Consider the following 19,460-nt stretch of genomic DNA (forward strand, 5'->3'; position numbering starts at 1 on the left):
ATCCCCACCCCCTTTCCATTTCTTCCCCCTCCCTTTTGTTTTTTCCAATAATTTATATAGATTTTTCTTTTCTCAACTATTTTCTTATTTTTAAATCTATACCTTTTATACCCTGTTAGTCTTATTTCACCCTACCCCCCCAATAAACCTGTACCTTGCGTGTCCTGCCATCCACTCTTAATTAGCACATTCTTTTAGATAATATCACCACCTTCAACACCTCTTTATTCTTTTATCTGTGACATTTTTTGATTATCTGCTCCTACCACTGCTTGTTGTCCCTACAACCACCCCTCCCCCCACTTCTCTCCCCCCACACCCCCCCACCTTAAACCAGCTTATATGTCACCCCTCTCCTATTTTTACTCAGTTCTGTTGAAGGGTCATGAGGACTCGAAACGTCAACTTTGTTCTTCTCCACCGATGCTGCCAGACCTGCTGAGTTTTTCCAAGTAATTCCATTTTTGTTTTGAACCTATCCATGGTTGACTTCTATGAGTTTCTGATTTGCATCGGGAAAAATTACCCATGTACATGCTTCTTTCCACTTTGCACCTCCTGAAATGTATTAAAAAGTACACTCCTAGCCTGTGATTTTTTTTTCCTTCTTTTCCCATTAAAATGAATGAACAGAAAATCACTTCTTTATCTGTGTCAGCAGAAGTATTCCCTTAATCAGAGCAGCTTCAAGGTCAGTCTTTCAGTTTCAAAAGAATAGTAACAACTAGCTTTGTTTGCTCCCAAACTGCATGTTATTGAAACAAATGAGGTAGAATTTTTCACTAAGTGGGCGGGTGTGTGCCCGAACCGCTCGAGCGTAAAATGATGCACAATGACATTCGGCGAGTGTCCCGATGTCATCGTGCACTCGCGTGATATTTCAGTTGGCTGGCGCGTGCAGGAGTTGGAGCCACCCCCGCCATTAATTAACAGGCCAGTTAAAGCCCTTAACAACCCAATTGACAGCGATTTAATGTTGCCCGTGCAAGTTTTCACCCGTTACACGGGCAAAATAGGCAGGCGGGCAGCAAACAATTTGCAAAGCCTCAACCACAGGCGGGATAAGAAGGGTCAGCAGCATTGTCAGTATGAGTAGTGAGGAGTTGTGGAGATAGTTTGCTGCTGGTGGGCTATTGAGCCTTGGCAGCTTATTCCCTGATTGGGGCTTCATTCTTAGCATTTCCAGGCTTCTTTTCTGGACAGAAACAGTAAATGCTGGAAAAACTCAGCAGGTCCTACAGCATCTGTGGATGGAGAAACAGAGTTGACGTTTCAAATCTGTATGACTCTGTTACTCTCTCCACAGATGCTGTCAAACCTGCTGAGTTTTTCCAGCATTTACTGTTTTGTTTCAGATTTCCAGCATCCGCAGTATTTTGCTTTCGTCTTCATTTCTGGAACCATTGATGACTTCCAGGCCCCCTGATTATTCACACTGTGTGGACCCTTCCAGGTATCAGACAGCATTCCCATACCCTGGTAATGGGGATTGCGGTCTCCGCTGGAGGCATCTCCTCTGAGAAGGAACAGAGAGGCAGAAGGGAGAGGAGGCCAGGTGTCCTAATGCAGCTTCAAGGGGAGGGACCTGTGGGTGGAGAGGCACAGGCACAAGCGGTACAGGGCCAGCAGGAAGTCCAAGGGGGATTGGCTTGCAGAAGACGGCATTATCCCGCTGCCAGGGTTTACAGGCAGCGATGCAGCTAACTCAGTATGTCTGAGGTGCAATGTTGAAGGAGGTTGCGTCTCTCCAGGGAGACCGTGACCTCCATTTGCCAGATGATTGGGCCTGAGATCAGCTCCGACTGTGTGGGTGGACACCCAAGCCAGTGCCTCTGAAGGTCACAGTGGCCCTCAACTTCTATGCCTCCAGCTCTTTCCCGGGGTCAGTTGGGGATCTGTTTGGAGTCTCCTAATCAGCTGTCCATAGTTGCATCAAGCTGGTGACAGAAGCTCTGTTTAGGCTGGTATTGACTTTCCTTCATTTCCATATGGATAGGGCCAGCCAACATCCAGGGTACAATCGAGTGCACACATGTGACCATCAAGGCGGCAGCAGTTGAGCCGGGTGCATTCGTCAACAGGAAGGGCTTCCACTCCATGAACGTGCAGATAGTGTATGACCACAGGATGCAGATTCTGCAAGCCTATGCCAGGTACCCTGGCAGCTCCCATGACGCTTACGTCCACAGACACTCCCAGGTGCCGAGGCTCTTCAATGCTCCAGCCGGACTGGATGGATGGCTTCTGGGTGTCAAGAGCTATCCCTTGGAAAGGTGGCACATGATGCCTCTCTGCCACCCAAGAGCAGAGGCAGAGCAGCGTTACACATCATGGCTCCACAAGGCCGGTGGTAGAGAGAACCGTAGGTCTTCTGAAGATTCGCTTCTGATGCCTGGACCATTCAGGGGGCGCGCTACAATACCCCCTAGAGCAGGTGTCACTCATAGTGGATGCATGCTGCGCTCTCCATAATCTGGTACTGGCAAGGGCCCACTGGAGGAAGAGAATGTTGACACAGCTGAACAGGCCACAGAGGATGAATCCAGTAGTGAGTCAGAAGAGGAGCACAGTGAGGAAAACACTGAGGGTATGGAGCCAGGCCGCGGTAACCTTCAGAGAGGCAGGGACATCAGGGATGTCTTGATCCAATGCTCCTTCAGCTAGGCTGTCAAGTAAGAACTTGCTGGGGCGGGCTCTTGCATTGTGGATTGCAGAAATTACCTTTTATTTGGGCCCCCAATATACACTCAGTGCTTATGCAATAAAGGTTCGAGCCACCCATGTCCAGAATTACATACTGGCCTATCCTGCACCTACAAAATGAATGAAGCATAGTCAGGCCAATAACACAAAAGCAAATTTAATTGTATGTTTGAACTCACATATTCTTGAACAGAAAGAAACCGGTGTTAGTAGTCACACCATATAAAAAAAACAAAATGGGGACCAAAAGATCACCTGTTCCAATTCCTCTTGTGCTTAAGGTGCTTTAAATTTACATTTATGGGTGCTACGTTTATGTGCTTCCCCCCTCAATGACCCCGAAATTGGAGGCAGCCCGCTGATTCTGCTGTCCTGTTGGCCTTGATGACCTTGGTGGTGGTCCTCTGGCCAGTGGAGCCTGTGCTGACCCCGTCTGGGAGGGAGCAGACAGTGCCACAGCTGGCATCACCCCAGTCGCCGCATCTTCATCAGATGCGACGGTCACTGGAAGAGGGGCGGGAGAGCTGCTGCCATCATCCGGACCACCCTGAGAGGAGCCCGCAGAGACAACAAGAAGGTCGTGCGCTAACCTGAGGTCGCTCTGGACCTCCCTGCTCACCATTTATGGGCGGACACCTAGCTGGGATGGGTGCCCTGTCCATCTTACACACGGGCACTGACCACCTGAGGTCATTGCTTGTGTGAGCACTTGCAGGTCGGAGCACAACCCCAGGAACCCTTGATTCTGTTCCTGGAGCAGCCTCTCCATGAGAGTCACCACTCTCCCAATGGAGGAGACAGTGCGCTCAGCCATGAGGGTCAGTGCAGTGCTCAAGCTTGACAGGGACTCCTCCACAATAGAGAACATGGCTTGCCTACCCTCTTAGATCTCTGCCAGCTCTTCCTGCACACCCCACTGGATGTCCTGCATCTGCTGCCTAAAGAACTACTCCAGAGGCTCTGAGCATCATACTGGTCCCCAGCAGTCCTCCAACTGCTGGTGCCCTGGGCATTCTCTACTTCTGCCTGCACCTCAAGCGAGTGTGAAGTGCCCTCACCAATGTGCACTGAGATACTATCTGCCAAACCAGTGCCCACCAAGGTGTTGGTATCTGCGCTGGTGCCTGGTTCAGAGAGTCAATTTGACGAAGGTGCTTGGGGAGCATGGTGGTCCTCTGGGGTCAAGGGTGGCCCTTCGGGGTCCGGAGAGCAAATGCCTGCTGGTGAACCTAAAAGGGAGAAAAAGAATATGTCATTCGTTAAAGTCATCACACTGTCACTGAGTTGCCAGGTACCCTGGTGAGACAGTAGAGATCTGCATCACAGTGCCATTGTCTTTCAATGATCAATGGGGACTCCAGGCTCGAGAGTCACATCAATGAAGAGACTACATTAGAATGATTGCACAAGCAGAAATTCTCACCTTAGTCCACTGCACTCTTACCTTCGTCTGACACCCCAACCTCACCATGGCTGGTTGATCGAGGTGGATAGCGCCTCTCGAGCTCCAAGGCATCCTGCTCATAGCGGGAGAGGATGAGGAGATGTGGGGTTCCTTTGCCAGTCTGTGACCTCTCAATATTGTTGTGGGAGGTCTTCTCTTGAAAGAGCAGAGGAGCATTGATTAGTCCACTCTGTACCTGCAGTGTCATTGCAGCCTCGACAACCCCAGCTGAAGAGCACCTTGCAGGGCACATCCAAGTCATGGCCCTCGAGGCTCAAGGCACTCAGTCCAAGCAGCCAGAGTTCAGCCGCTTGGCCAGTTCCGGCGTCATTGACAGTTGGTACTCAGACTTTAACACCCCTGATCTCCACAGGTGGGTGGCCAGCCCAAAATAGTTCAACTCACTGACCCATGCCAACATGGTACTCACTTTTCCTGAGCACAACAGATCATTGAAGCACTTCCGGCACTGCACCCAGGTGCGCTGCAGCATGTTGTGGCTGCTCACCTGGGCTGCCACCTCCTCCCATGTCCTCTTGGTGAGGTGCAGTGGCCTCCTCCTCCCAACTCTGGGGACAAGGGTGTCCCTTCTAGCAGCCACCTCCTCCAGGAGGGCAGCGGGGCAGCTGTTGGAAAAACGGGGGGGGCCAAAAGCCCCCACCGACCTGCCCTTCAGTCTGGCATTTGCTGACACCCTGGATTTCATCTTTGCGGCGGCAGACAGACCGTCCTTCCTTGGCAGCCTTTCTGGGGCTGCCTGGAGCGTTTTTAAACAGGCCACCAGGCTGCCATTGGACCTGGCGGCTGACAAGCCCTTGTGCCCATTCGGCCCTTCACGACCAGTTGCATTTCACGTTGGGCGGGCCTTAATTGGCATGCCAGCGGGAAGTCGTAGCGGGGTCCCGATTGCGGGTGGTAGTCCAATTTCCAACTGCCCCCGCTGAGCCCACCTGATGATGTCAAAATTCTGCCCATGAAATAAACACAACATGTTGGCTTTGGTATCAGTTTGCGTGGATTTGCAGTGACATTAACTGTAAGCCACTTACACCGAATACAATAGGCATCCACGTATATCCTGGGTACTTTTGTCCCTTATCCCCATTTATCCACTGGGAAAAATGGCAGCCAGTTTTAAAAAAAATGAAGGCCCAACCCTTCCTTTGAGCGTTGGAACCTCTAATTCCAACCCTGATCAAACAAAAAAATTACACACTTATCTTCCTCTGATTTTTCTGGGAACTCTTTCAATGGAGGATCCTTCAAAGCTTAGTGACTGCAGGAAACCTAGCGGAGGGAGCAACGAAGAGAATCTTTGCAGGACCCATGCTCCCTTTTAATGTGCTTGCTGCAATATTCAGGTAAGCAAAAAGTTTTAATGTCCCAAAGCTTCTTAGGAGAGCTACGGAGAGAAGGTAAGTGGGTGAGGGTGTAGGGTGGGTAAGACAAGGTGTAGGTGGTAGTTAAGTAGGATGGTGAAATCGGGTCGAAGGGAGTTGGGGAGGTTGAGGGGATAGTTAGGTGGCAGGAGCTAGTCAGGTTGGGTTGGGGGAACCGGTACGGGGGGGATCGGGGGTGAATCGGAAGGCCATGGGGAGGTCGGGTGATGGGCATAGTCAGGTCAGGTCGGTTAGGGGGTGAGTCAGAAAGTCGGGGGGACTTGGGTGATGGGGGATAATCAGGTTGAGTTGGGGGGAGAATCTGGGAGTGAGGTTGTGAGGTGGCAGATTAGCCAGGAAGTCGAGGGGAGATTGGTGGGGAATCGGAGCACTGAAGGGAGAGTCAGGATGGGGGTCAGTGTGGGTGATTGGTTAGTTACCCAGATTTTAAACTAGGGGCGGAATTTTCTGCCTTCCGGGCGGGCGGGCCCTACCCAAACTCCAGCAGGCAGGGAGCCGATCCCTGCCGGAGAAGCGGACCCTGCCGCCATTTTACATATCGCCTTAATTGGCCCACCCAGCGTGATGTCCGCTTCCTGTGCTGGCGGGTGGGTGGATTCCCCAAATGCGAGAGTGCGCTCTTTCGTGCGCATGCTAAGTGCTGCCTCAGGGAGATTGCTGAAAGTTCTAAAAACATTAAAAATAGAAATAAAAATCCTAAACATGTCCCCCTCATGTGACAATATCACATGAGATGGGACATGTTCATAATTTACACTAAAACTTTATTAAATTTTTTAAATCCCTACACCATACCTCATCCTGTCAGTGAATGAGGTTTCATGTTTTATCTATTTGCCGCAGGGGCTCCTGGCCTGCCCGCCAACCTTAAGGTTGGACGGGCAGGTCCTTTAATTGTTTAAATGATCCTGTCAATGGCCTCAATTGGTCATTGACAGGTCGGCAGGCCCGCAGCTGATTTTGCTGCGCCCCCACCTTCCTGAAGATTTAAGTGGGACGCGGTGATGTCGGGAATTCCCCCTGACGTCATCCCGCATAAGTTTGCGCTCACCGACGGCAAAATTCAGCCCTAAGGTTTTAACCTGTCTAACATTTCCTGGGTAACTATTCAGGTAAGCAAGTCAGGACCAGCCAAAGTCTTTGAGTCTAGTTCAGATTTTGTCGGAGGATCCCACAGAGCAGGGGAATTGCCAATCAGAAGTTCAAACTTGCAGAGCAATTCCCATGGAGTCATTGCGTTGGGACTTCCAAGAGGCCTCATAGCTCATCTTGCGGGCTATTTCTGGTCTCCAACCATCCAGAAATCTGAGCTGGTATTTCTGATAAATCCATTGAATTCCTAAACCATCATAAATAAAATATATTAACACTTCTAGCACATACAATATTAGTTTCTGAGAAAGAGGAATTAATTCACTGTATGACAAAAATATTCCTGTAAAAATTATAATGTAAATTACACTTTGAGATGGTTAATTGTATTTTTACCATTTCACATTACAGTCTTGCAAATGTAGGAATAATTACAACAGCAGGGTGCCACAAAATTGGAAGGCAAAAAAATCAAAGAATAACTTGCCTGAATTACTAATGTGCTGGCTCATTTTTAGTGTTGCCAAGTTGAAGTCCAATCCTGTGAATTTTAAGAATCACTTCATGCAAAATTTAACTGAATTCTAGAGTAAGAGGCAATAAACTGTAACTTATGCCTTTGTTTGAATCTCATAGACAATAGTCTGTGCCCTGGTGGTCCTGTGACTAAATGTGACACTACCTCATTTCCACCCAGCAAGGTTCCAAATGCAATTTCTAGCCAGGCCAAGTTTGCTGAGATCAACCGGGACAATAGGAGGTTTTACAACTATCTCAGTACCTTCAAAGCTGAAATAAGGAAAAAGAGCAGCCAGGACTTCGGCTCCTGATCTAGGGTTCACAGTTCATGCGTGTATGATGAGGAAATCATGGGGAGGAAAGAATTAGATTTGGTTGGTTTGGTTTCATAGAAACAGTCACCATCAGTTAGGCTCACACATGAAGATTAGTCACTTGAAGAAGGTAGTTGAGGCCCATGCCTTTAAACATAAAACCTATCGTGAGTCAGTACTTTCAGAAGAGGAAGGAAAGAGAAGTTAGAGGTGGTGAAAGCCATGGACAATAATTTTTATGAACGTTACAATACACTAAATCATTTAAGTAATACCAGTAGAAACATATGAAACATTTGCGATCAAATTAGTATTCTTATTGATAAAGTGCTTCTTTCAATACAGGATTTCTAGCTCTTTATTCATCAAAACTTCTCACTGTAGAAAAAGCTACATAAAGCTGTCCATGTTTAAAAACAAGCCCAGGAATACAGATACAAATTTTGTCAAGAATCTGACCTTGTGGACTTGTTTATAATCATAGAATATGAAAGTTTAATTGGGAACTGTTTTCCCCTAGTTGGAAAGGCAGATGTACAACAGGTTTACCTGATGGGCTCAATATTATTTGAGGAATAAACACACTGTGCCAGATCTTCCAGTCAGTGGCAATAATGAGGGTATCGCCACTGACTGTGTACATAATTACAGCTCTATCTTTTCCCATCCCTGCAGCTTGGACTCTCTGTCCAAGCTGCAGCAGCAATGCCTCAGTGCAGCCATTCATAGAGATTAATGGCGATGAGGAGCAGTGGAGAGGCCAAACCCACTTTTTACCACACTAGCTGCTGTGTTCAGATATGTTTTCAAAGGGCTTGAGGATTTTAGCAGGGTTGGTGTGTGAGTAGTTTAGGGGGTGCTGGTTAAGTGGGTAGGTAATCAGGTCAGGACAGAGATGGGTGGTCAGGGGTGGGAGTGAGTTATCAGGTCAGGCGGATGAGGGTTGGGTGCGGGGGAGCTCATGGGGTAAATGAAGGGTAGGCTCCACTGATAATCACTGATCTATGCCAGAAATTAACAGTGGGACAATATTGCAAGTATCTGGGTAAGTATTGTGCAACAGACACAAGATTCCAACACTGACGTCAGTGTCAGAGACATTTTTGGAGAGACCAGAGCAATGCAAAGCTGCCCATCAGATGTTTAAAATAAAAGCAAAATACTGCGGATGTTGGAACCTCCTGGGCAATTACCATGCACATGCATGGGGTTCCGATATGCAATGGGGGTGAATGTCCCAACATTAACTGGTGCTAGCATCGGAGAATCCGGCTCATTAATTCCTTAAAATCTGCCTGTTATCATTTCAGCATCTGTCACCAAAAAAGTCAGCTTTCTAACAACCAATCTTGTTCCGTGACAAAGTCCTTTTTCAAGATTCAAGAGTTATAGCAGCATTATAACTGCTTCTTCTTTCAGTCTAACTCCATGCAGTCGCATGTCTATTGGAGTTACAGTGTTGAAACTCTGGAGGCTTTAGACTGTCATTTTATTCATCTACACTATCAACGTGATGTATTATTTTAATTCACCCAACAGCTTTTCTAAAAAGTTTTCATTCATTTCTAGTGAATCTTAAGTTTTAGCACCATGGATACATTTTGAATAGTTTTTATCAAATAATTGTCACCATTTTGCCACACTTAACCAATTGCATCATCTCATCCACTCTTCCCATATCATCCCTCCCATGCTCTCCACATACAATGTCATTTCATCCTCTGTGTAATCCCTCTCCTCCATCCCTATCCTATTCCTTCCATTCCTGTTGTGTTATCTCCATCCTGCTCTTGCAATTCTCATTCCTCCCATAAATTCCATCCCACCCCTCATGGAAACAATCGTTCCAACCAGGGTAACTTTGTTGTTGGGTTCCCCTTAACTTCTGTTGTTTTTGTTCTCTGTTTTGTTGCAAAACCCCGACACAGTTCCTCAGGTACAGAGGCCAAGACCAAACTGAGTCTCTGCCTACTGGTGTTTCTTAAGCAGGATCTTTTTCCTTTACTGGTCTAGATGTTTCTCTCTTGTCTGTTCAGAATATGCCTCAATAAATCTCCTTATCAGAAACCTAATTTGTGTCATATGACCAGAGTATCTGTCTCCATTATCCTCATAAGTAGTTTCGCTAGGCCTTGTCAGACAATGGATTTTGAGTATCACCCAGCCACATACCATTTTGATGAAATAGAGCTTTTCACACCCATTTTCTGGATGTCAACTTTGGAGTTGAAGAGTGTGCAAAGAAACCATTTTTTTTTTAGTTAGTTGGAGAAGTGCAGCTATTAACCACAGGGAGGGTTGATTGCATTCTAATGACTTCTCAAAGAAATATGCAGAAAGGTAATTTGCATTTTAGTGGCTTCATTAAGATTTGTTCAGACATGATGATTAACTCAGGGTCCTTGCAGTTCCATGTATATTGGCAGGAAATAAAAGGTCATCTGACCTCTCAACTCCATTTTGTTTTAGAGGAAAGTGTCCATTTTGGATTTATTCTTCATAAGTTCATACTTAGCTCATAAGTTCATATGGCATGAGTGTGACATTCTCCACCAAACCCCACCCCACCACCACCAACCATTGGAAGCCGCATGTGTGCCATGCGCTGCAGTCTTCCATGCGTCCCACTTGACCCTGTGTACGTCAGGCATCGGCCACCAAATAAAATCCAACAGATGGGTCCCCTTAAACTGAGCAATGAAAACCGTTCAGAAAGACAGATACCGAATACAATTGTTATGGATTAAACATTGTTGTGTTACATGTCACCCAATGTTACATGGTTCTGCTTGATCTCGAATTCCCTACTGTATGTGCCAATGTAACTGGTTCAATTGACATTATTTAAATGCAGGAACCAGAACTGCAAGCCTAACCAAAGTATAAAACCTTTATATATGGTGGTAAAGAGGTGCCTGGTTACTTAAAAAATAGGTAGTGCGCATTAACTGCAACTAATATACATTTACTGAAGAGCACATTTTCACGGACAGTTTAATTTGTTCCAAATTCTATAAGTGTGATAATTTCACTGATATAGTGGCAGATGGGCTTCATGCTTGGATCTGGGGTAATGTCTTGGTATGAACCTCTCCAATGTCTTATTTGTCTTGCTGATTCCAGCTGATTTTTATAGGTTACTTCAGGCATAAGTGCCCTTTGCATGCTTATATGCTTACATCAACTCCATTTTAAAACAAATAACTGCATTTTTTTGATATTTCTCCTCTTCTTCAGGACGGCCTGTTATTTAAAGCAAGTGAAGAGGTGACAAATGTATCTCATGCAAACCTATTGAAGGGTGGCCAGCAAAGAGTGGAAAGAAAGGTGGGCAAGAGAGAGAGTTTTTTTGGTTCTTGCCCTGTCTGTCTTTCTCTATTCTTGTAAAACTACATCACTGTACATGATTGGTGATTTCACCAACAGAAGAAAGAAACCTTAATACCAAAAACACAAACAGAAAGTAATGGTCCAATAAGAGGGTAGAACAAATTCTGGCCACCCTCAGTATTTCAACAGAAGCTCGGCTAGTTGAATTGTCGAGTATTGAATTCAGAGCAATTAACTCTTGTATTTGAATTCCAGCAAACTGCGCCCAGCCTCTCATCTTTATTGAGATGGATAAAATTAACAATATGTGGGTAGAAAATGAAAGATTACAGGGACTGCAGCATTTCCTGGCTGCTTGGCAATGGACATGGGAGGCATTAATGCTACACCCAATAGGCTATTTATGAGTTAACATTCGATATTATTGCCAAATGGCACATCATCTTGTAATAAAGATCAACTGCTGTGTGGTACCCTTGCTTTGCCTATTGCTTGTTTAACAGGGCATATATTCTTATTTCAAATTATATCAGATTACATTATGTATGCTAATAAGGATGTCTCCCAAAACGGGCACTCGCAAGGCACAATTAATCTGCATCTGTTGTTTCCAATGCAGGCGACCTGCCAACTTTGTGCTGCCTCCGAATTTGCGTAATTGCTGTGGGCAGCCCAGCGCTAAATGTGCTGTTGAGTGCCTACATGGCTGAGCAAGGTGCCCAAGTTCAGGTGAGCACCAGTTAAAGCTAGCCTGCATTACTTTAAGGTGGAGGTTCGTTCTGGCTACTTCAAGTGCTGCAACTTTTATTGGAGAGAGCCTGAGCAGAAAGAAGAGTGAATTACTACACAATATAGGAGAGAACATGCTACAAATTCTTCTGGCGCTGCATTGGACCACTTAGTGGAGGAAGTGGAGAAGAGGAGAAAGGTCCACTGGGGAGGATGGTGGGGGGAGAGGGGTGGCAGGAGGTCCTCCAGGCAAAGTTTGCAAAGGTAAATGTAGCTGGAACAACTGGTCATAAGGATCAACAACAGGAGTCTAGCCCTGAAGACCTGAATCTAGTGCTGCAAAAAGCTCAATGACCTCACATGAGTGGTCAAGGTCAGTGAATGTTTTTTTCAAGTACTATATCCCAGCAACTGCACGACTAGTCTCACACACTGCTCAATGCACCACACCCTCGTCATTCATCTACCAACAATCTCTATCAATCATGGCCCTTACTTAATATTCATAGCTTGGCATCATGATCACATAGTTAGCACTGCTACAAGCCTCACATCCACTTAACACAGCTTGCACAGTCTGCCAACTATTCCACCATGATAGCCAATCTCCAATCTTCAACACTCACTGGCACACTTCCTCTTTTTTAAGACAAGGTGGTATATGACAGGAGTGAGCAGGAGCTTAATTGGCAGGAAACTGACACAACTCTGATGGAGAAAATAGTGGTTGCCATCATTGGAGCTGCCTTGGCTGAGACATGAGTCAACGACAAAGCTGAAACCCCCAAAGATGACAATATCCTCATAAATAATTCACCTGCTCACATCCCACCACTACCCTCATCCCACAATCCTTTCTGATTTACAAACTGCATACAACTTTAAGCATACACCACTTGCTTCCTCCTCACTCCCCTCACCACAGAATTTATGCAGAATTTGAAGCTTGTTCTTTCCAGCATGAAAATGGTGACAAACTCCACCGGTATCATGATGGGGTGTCTGATAACCAATGCTTCAGCTTCCATTGTAGCATAAGCAGAAGCCACACAATGTCTTCAAAAGATTACTAGAATTGCTGAGGTGCTGTCGAAGTCCTGTTGGGAGAGGGAGTGGGAGTGGACAAGTAGGGCACAAACCTGGTATCCTACCTCAGGGTGACCGTATTCATCCTCCCACCAGTGCCCTTGTTGCTTCTCAGCCTGCCAGAACAAACTGCATTTGCCCCTGCCCAGATAGTGCAACCTTGCCCAGAGTTGCTCAAGGGTCATCGTGCAAGGCTATCTGGAGTCTCCCTCTCTGCAAATCAATAGCTTTCCACCAACCATGCTGCAGCTATTGAAGTTAGAGGCCCCTAAACTACAGCTTAGGAACACAGGGATAGACAAAGGCACACAGAAGACATTCACTAATGGAATGAACAAAGGTGATTTACTGGGTTTTATATGCAATATGGTATGGTTTGATTTCCTTTGGAAAATTTGTTGTGGTCATTCTGGCATTGTGGCCAAGCAGTAGCTCTGATGGTCCTTAACAGATGGAGAGTAAGTTGTGGGACTGTTGGTGATTGAGGAATTAGGTTTGCATTTATTGGTATCGCAGTCAGATCACAGGCATCCTGGCTAGAAAGGGGATATGCTGATTGCCTCTTCCCTTCTTCGTCCTCCTCTTCTTCCACCTCCTCCTCCCCCTCCTGCTCCTCTGCTGGTAGCAAAGACTTACCCTCATGATTGTGATGTTTTGCTGCATGCAGCAGACTACCATGAATCTTGTTACACTCTCCGCTGAGGACTGCAGGGTTCCCTGAAGCATTCCAGGCAACAGAAGTGTTATTTAGTAAATCAGGGTGACACACTGATTCGTGTTATGATCTGCATACTCTACTTACTTTTGGCATGTGCACTAATATCCTCACCAAAATGATTCAGCATGGCTTGTTTTGTACATTGATTAGTTAGCTTTGGAATGATTACTGGAATGAGTACTGTTCAAACAACAACCGATTTATTTTATACAACTTAACTATGTACAGCTATCCATGATTGGGTGTTACACTGCTGAAACCATTCTCTGCCTCCTCTCCTAGTCATCTGTTTTCTTACCTCATCATTATGGGAGGTGCTATTTACACAGTATCACACCTTAACCTTTACAATCCCAATACTACAGCATGCACCAGAAGTGCATGCACACAGCCAGATGTCATATTGGAGCCAAAACAGCATTTGTAGTGCCAAAAAATCAAATGCTAAGGAACTAAATTTTGTGGCCTATTTATTGTGTTGGTAGTTTGCAGAGTGGATTTTTTTAACAGTAACCTTAAGGTAAAGTGAATAAATTTATACTGTTAATTTGGTGTCCTTTGTGAGAGAAGTTGACCTCATATCACATAGAATACACAACACTGAAACAGGCCATATGGCCCAAATGGTAATGCTGATGTTTATACCCCACATAAATCATCTCTTATTCCATCTTCCTCATCTCAGCCTTTCAGCCTATCTTCCTATTCCCCTTTCTCTCATATATTCACCATGTCTCTTTTTGAAATTAACTTTAAAGAGTCTTGAAGTTATTTATTTATTTTTTCTAATAGTGATTATAAGTACTTTACACCTGGCATGTGTAAGCATACAGTTGACCTTCCTAAGATGATAAGAAATAGGAGCAGGAGGAGGCCATTTAGGCCCTTGAGCCAGCCCTGCCATTGGATAAAATCATGGCTGATCTGATTGTGTCCTTAACTCTTCTGTCCTGCCTGTCCTTCATAATCCTTAGCTCCCTTGCCAATCAAAAATCTATCTAACTCATCCTTGAATATATTCAATGACTCAGCCCCCAATGCTCGCTGGGGGATTGAATTCCAAAGAGTAAAAACCCTCTGAGGGAAGAAATTCCTCTTCATCTCTATCTTAAATGGAAGACTCCTTATTTTGAAACTGTGCTTCATAATTCTGGATTCCCCGTGAGAAGAAACATCCTCCCAGCATCTACCCTGTGAAGCCCCCTCAAATCTTATATATTTCAGTAAGATCACTCCTCATCCTTCTAACATCCAATGAGTAAAGGTCCAACCTGCTCAATCTTTACTCATAAGACAACCCCTTCATCCCAGGAATCAGCCTATAAAGAAGTACTTGCAATGCAAGTATACCCCTCCTTAAGCAAGGAGACCAAAACTGTGCACCGTTCTCCTGGTGCAGTCTCACCACTGCCTTGTACTTTTGTAGCAAGGCTACCCCCTTTATACTTCATCCACCTTGCAATAAAGGCCAACGTTCCATTGCTTTCCTAAATGCTTGCTGTACCTGCATACTAACTTTTGTGATTCATTTAGAAGGATGCCAGATCCCTCTGTAGCACAGCATTCTGCACTCTATCTATTTAAATAATATTCTGCTTTTCTATTCTTCCTTCCCAAATGGACAACCTCACATTTTTGCACATTACACTCCATCTGCCAATTTTCTTCTCACTTACTTTATCCATATCCCTTTGCAGACACTTTGCATTCTCCTCACAACTTGCTTTCCTACATATCTTTGCATCATCAGCAAATTTGGCTACAATACAGTCGGTCACTTCATCCAAGTCATAATATAGATCGTAAATACTTGAGGCATTGATCCCTGTGGCATTCCACTAGCTACAGTTTGCCAACCTGAAACTGACCCATTTATCCCGACTGTCTGCTTCTGAGCTTCTGCCAATTGCAAAGCTGGAACATGAGTAAAGTGCAAAGGTCAGCATCATACAAATGCAAATTGCATCTCAGTAATATTGATCTTTATTGCAAAAAGTAAAATACATTGAAAATGGATGGTTAGGGGAAAAAGTGTTTTCATAGACAGGGTTCTTTACTAGAGTTTCTACAGGAAGCATTTGAATTCTAGGACAACTGCAGCTATAAGATAAGGCAGCTGTCAATACACACAAACCAAATTAGCAGCTGTGGCATTAATAGGATATCAGTAGGGGCTGACCCTTAAACTCCCCTAGTAATGTGTGAGACAATGCAAGTCAATTCTGAGACAACATCCAGGAGAAAACTGACATTTCATCTGTCATCATTCAGTAAAAGCAGATCCTGCAGTCATAATTGTGCATCGTTTCATTAGAAGCCAAGCAGCATAGACACTGAGCTAAGGCAGGTGAATTCTAGTTCCAGTTTGGATTCACACATCCAACTTATTTACTTCTGGAGCTGGACTTTGAGATTTCTTAGTGGCACTGTCTTTTTATAAACAGTTTCCGAAATTAATTGCCAGCTGTGTCAATCTTAACATGGGGTGTGAATGACCAGAGATGCTGGTGGAAATTCAATTAGTTAAAACTAGGGGAAAAAAAAACCTTGGATAAATCTAACTAGACTGGATTAGGTGCAACTCAGATTCTAAACTGTTCCCTGATGACAATGTGAAGTCTAATCTGTTTCCCAATCTGCTCTATGGTACCAGATGTACTAAAGATATGATCAAGCTTTATGGAAACAAGGACCAGGAAAATGAAAGAATTCCCAATTGGAAGAGGAAATAACTTTTTATCTTGACCCATATGAGTGAAGTGTCTGAACTAAAATCAAATCATCTTCATACATCAACAAGGACATTCTGTAGTAAATACTGAGATGCCCAAACGACTTGCCATCCTCATTTAATGATGTTAGTGGAACTGAGTTTATGTTGCAGTGAATGAGGAGGGAGGTGATGGAGATCAAATGGATTAATGTGTATCCCCATGTTAATAAAAGTATTGGATTTGATGAAATGGGAATATTGGAAAATATTCACAATGTCTATTCTGGAAAATTAATTGTTATGCAGGACAAATAACTCGTCTGATAAAAATGTATGTTGCAGAGACTTTCAATGCTTAACTCGATAAAAAGGATACTTCGATTTCAAAATTTTAATTCAAAAATAAATTGCCTTAAACCTTTTCTTTAAAATTTGATGTTTGTATTCACAGTTGCATTTGTCACACTGTTCGATGTTTTAGTTCTGCATCAATGCATTCTTCAGACATAAAATAGTGGAAATCAGAAAGTGATCATTTCTTTGATGTAGAGCAGAGTGCTTTAATCATGTTGACAGAATCGCTGGCTTGGAATTTGCCTTTTCACATAGGTCCATTTACTTCTGTATGAAGATGCAACATGTTTTACTCTGAGGAGTGCGGTAGTGATTCTGCAGCAGAACCAGAATGTAATATGATTACCAATTTGCAACCTTTTTTATTCACCAAATATATTTTGAATAGCAGATCCCCATCAGTGGGTTGTAAAACAATAGTTTAATCGCAGGTCTTGAGTGAACATTGAGTAGTGAGCTACTCCCAGATTAGATTTTTCTTTATTATTAAGTGGCATATCAACAATGCACTGCCAGATATTTCGGAATTTTACAAGTTTGACCCTAGTGATTGTTCTAGCTGAGCTTCCAACAGGCAAGTCAAAGGTGATGACAGTGTGTGGGAAAGATTCCTTTAAGCAGAAGACACAGTATGCAATGCTTTTCCATTGATATTCTGTGCAAGTTATTGAACAGATAAGAGTGTTGAGATGTAGCTGCAGTCATTTGTGTGTTCTGAGCATAATTATGGATTATGGCCTTTAACCCGGTCTTTCTTAGGGTTTCTGTGTTTTTTTAGTTCAGTCATATATATGGGTTATGTGGTCCATAACTCAGTTCCATATGTTTGATATGACATGTAGAGGCGACTCAATGGGTAAGCCCAGTGCAGAATCGATCCCATGATTGAGAAAGCTCTGATAAGTCACTGGATTATCAGTTACCAGGTCTTCCTTGAGAGTTTAACAAATTTTGCATTGCAATTTACCATATCTTGAAATCACAATTTACATTAATTTTATGTATCCATTCCTGAGGCTTCATGCAAGGGCACAGTTATAGGGATGGGGGGCACCCTTGGGCAACTCACCCGAGTGGCAATTATTGTTGTATGAAAGTGAGTGTCGTTTGAGCATGGAAGCATCATTGCTGAGCCCAGGCATGTGTGCAGAGGCACATATACACAATCATATTCACGACTCCAAAGCCAACTATTTTTCATCCCAGCCAAGATCAACTAACTCACCTCAGATTGGAGATTGACCCTGAGATCTTGCAGGGCTGTATGGCATTGTTGCCTAAATCCATTGAATTATTGGAGGAGCGTGAAAACAATCTTTATATTTGTGTTTTACTTTGCTTTAGTAAACAATATTGAAGCAAATATTTATGTATGGGTAAGTATACCATGACATTTGGTTCAAATGTGTAGAATGCAGAGGCAATTGTTTATACTGACTGTAGCCTACAAACCCTACAATTTTAATCAAAGGGAAGGAATAAGGCATTATTATTGTTTTGTTCACCTGATGGATCATTGTGGAAGCGAGAGATTTCTAGCTGGCCCCATACAGTTCTGTATCCTCAATTCTTGCTTTAATGCACTTTTTAAGAGCTTTCCAAGTGCAACAAATACTTTAACAGCTTTCAACAGGTTGTGTGTTGTAACTCTCACTTTCTCTGAAATCGGGGGTTGCCATCCTGGAAATTATTTTAGCATAAAAGATGCCTCTGACCAAAAGGAGATGCTAGAAGCACTAAGGCAGTGAGGCATTTGTCCTGTCAACAATAGCAGGGCTGGAGCGGGGTTTAAGGAAGTACTGTGCATGGTCGCTACCAGGGGCTCACAGAACAACCATCACAGCAGTGCAACAAAAAAAAAATGCAAGTGAATTTCATTTCAGGAGCTTAGTCCGCCCACCAATAAATGGCAACTTGGGGCCTCACTGCGAAAGCAGAATATATCTCAATTGGTATTAAGAAGCAATGGTAAGACCAGTGACATTTGATGTATGACATTTTTATGTGACTGAACTAAAGACATCTATTTTTCTCAGAGGGTTTCAGTGAGCTATAAAGCTTGTAAAATTTTCATAATGTATGTTCACTTGAACTATGAGAAAATTACCTATTGCTTTAACAATGATAATTTTTTCAAACTTGGTTGTGTCTGATGGCAACATTATGAGCTTTTTTAACCCTCGGGGAAGTGTGGTCACAGGTCTGTCACTGGTGGTAATAGACGTGAAAGCAATTTGAGGGAATGAAATAAGGGTATCACCAAGAAGTAAATTGACACATTAAAAGATATTGACAAGTATGATTCTTCTTATAAAAGTCGAGTGGTAATACAAGAGATTTCAGCTCTATGATGCAACCTATAGATAAATTGCTTTTTCTGTAATTCTAGTTAAGCTGCTACAGTAATTGAATTAAAACGAATGACCATAACTTACAAAACTCAGAATGATTTAATTCCAAATAATTGCCAAATTCTTGTTTTTCTTGATCGGCATCTATGTTCATTTTGAGACATGGGCCAAGATTTTAGAGCGTCTCCTGCCCGGCGGGATATTACGGTCCCACTGAACTGAATGGAGATTTAAATGGCTCACCACATCTGCTGGGGGTAGACACGCCGTGACGGGGCTGTAAAATCCTGGCCATGTTTAATGACTCAGTGGTGCTGTAGGCCTGTTTGACTGCACAAGTTGTGTTCCTTATTCCTAGGAGATCCGTTTTACAGTTTTCTTTCCTCTTCTCCAAAGCTGACCTGAAGGCAGTGAGGTTCAGGGATGTAGTTCCAGGGACACTGGAAGAGCTCACCCCAATACCATGCTCAAATGGCCAGACATTTTGTGTGAACCTAGACAGTGATTGCTAACATGCTATATAACCATAAGGGGCAACATAGTCAAACCAATCTTGTTCTTAGTAGAAATCCATATGTAGACCTTTCACCACTACACTGGATCGGGAACAGGAACCCTGGGTGAAATGTATTCCCTCTCTCTCTTCAGAGGTACTGAATCCAATTGCAACACCCTTTCTACAGCCACAGCTGAGGAGAGTAAATGCA

The 19,460-nt window shown here is 44.0% G+C and overlaps 1 protein-coding gene across 1 annotated transcript in view; it reads left to right on the top strand.

Annotated features, from left to right (window-relative positions):
* The first annotated feature begins 10,781 nt into the window (after positions 1–10,781).
* LOC121281953 (protocadherin-9-like) overlaps positions 10,782–19,460 on the top strand; it is a 329,975-nt gene continuing 321,296 nt past the window's right edge. The window contains exons 1-2 of the mRNA XM_041195209.1: positions 10,782–10,799; positions 11,422–11,531. Coding sequence (XP_041051143.1) covers positions 11,505–11,531 — 27 coding nt within the window. The 5' untranslated portion in view covers positions 10,782–10,799; positions 11,422–11,504. The remainder of the gene's footprint in view (positions 10,800–11,421; positions 11,532–19,460) is intronic.

Source organism: Carcharodon carcharias, chromosome 9, assembly GCF_017639515.1.
Source record: "Carcharodon carcharias isolate sCarCar2 chromosome 9, sCarCar2.pri, whole genome shotgun sequence".
Classification (NCBI taxonomy): domain Eukaryota; kingdom Metazoa; phylum Chordata; class Chondrichthyes; order Lamniformes; family Lamnidae; genus Carcharodon; species Carcharodon carcharias.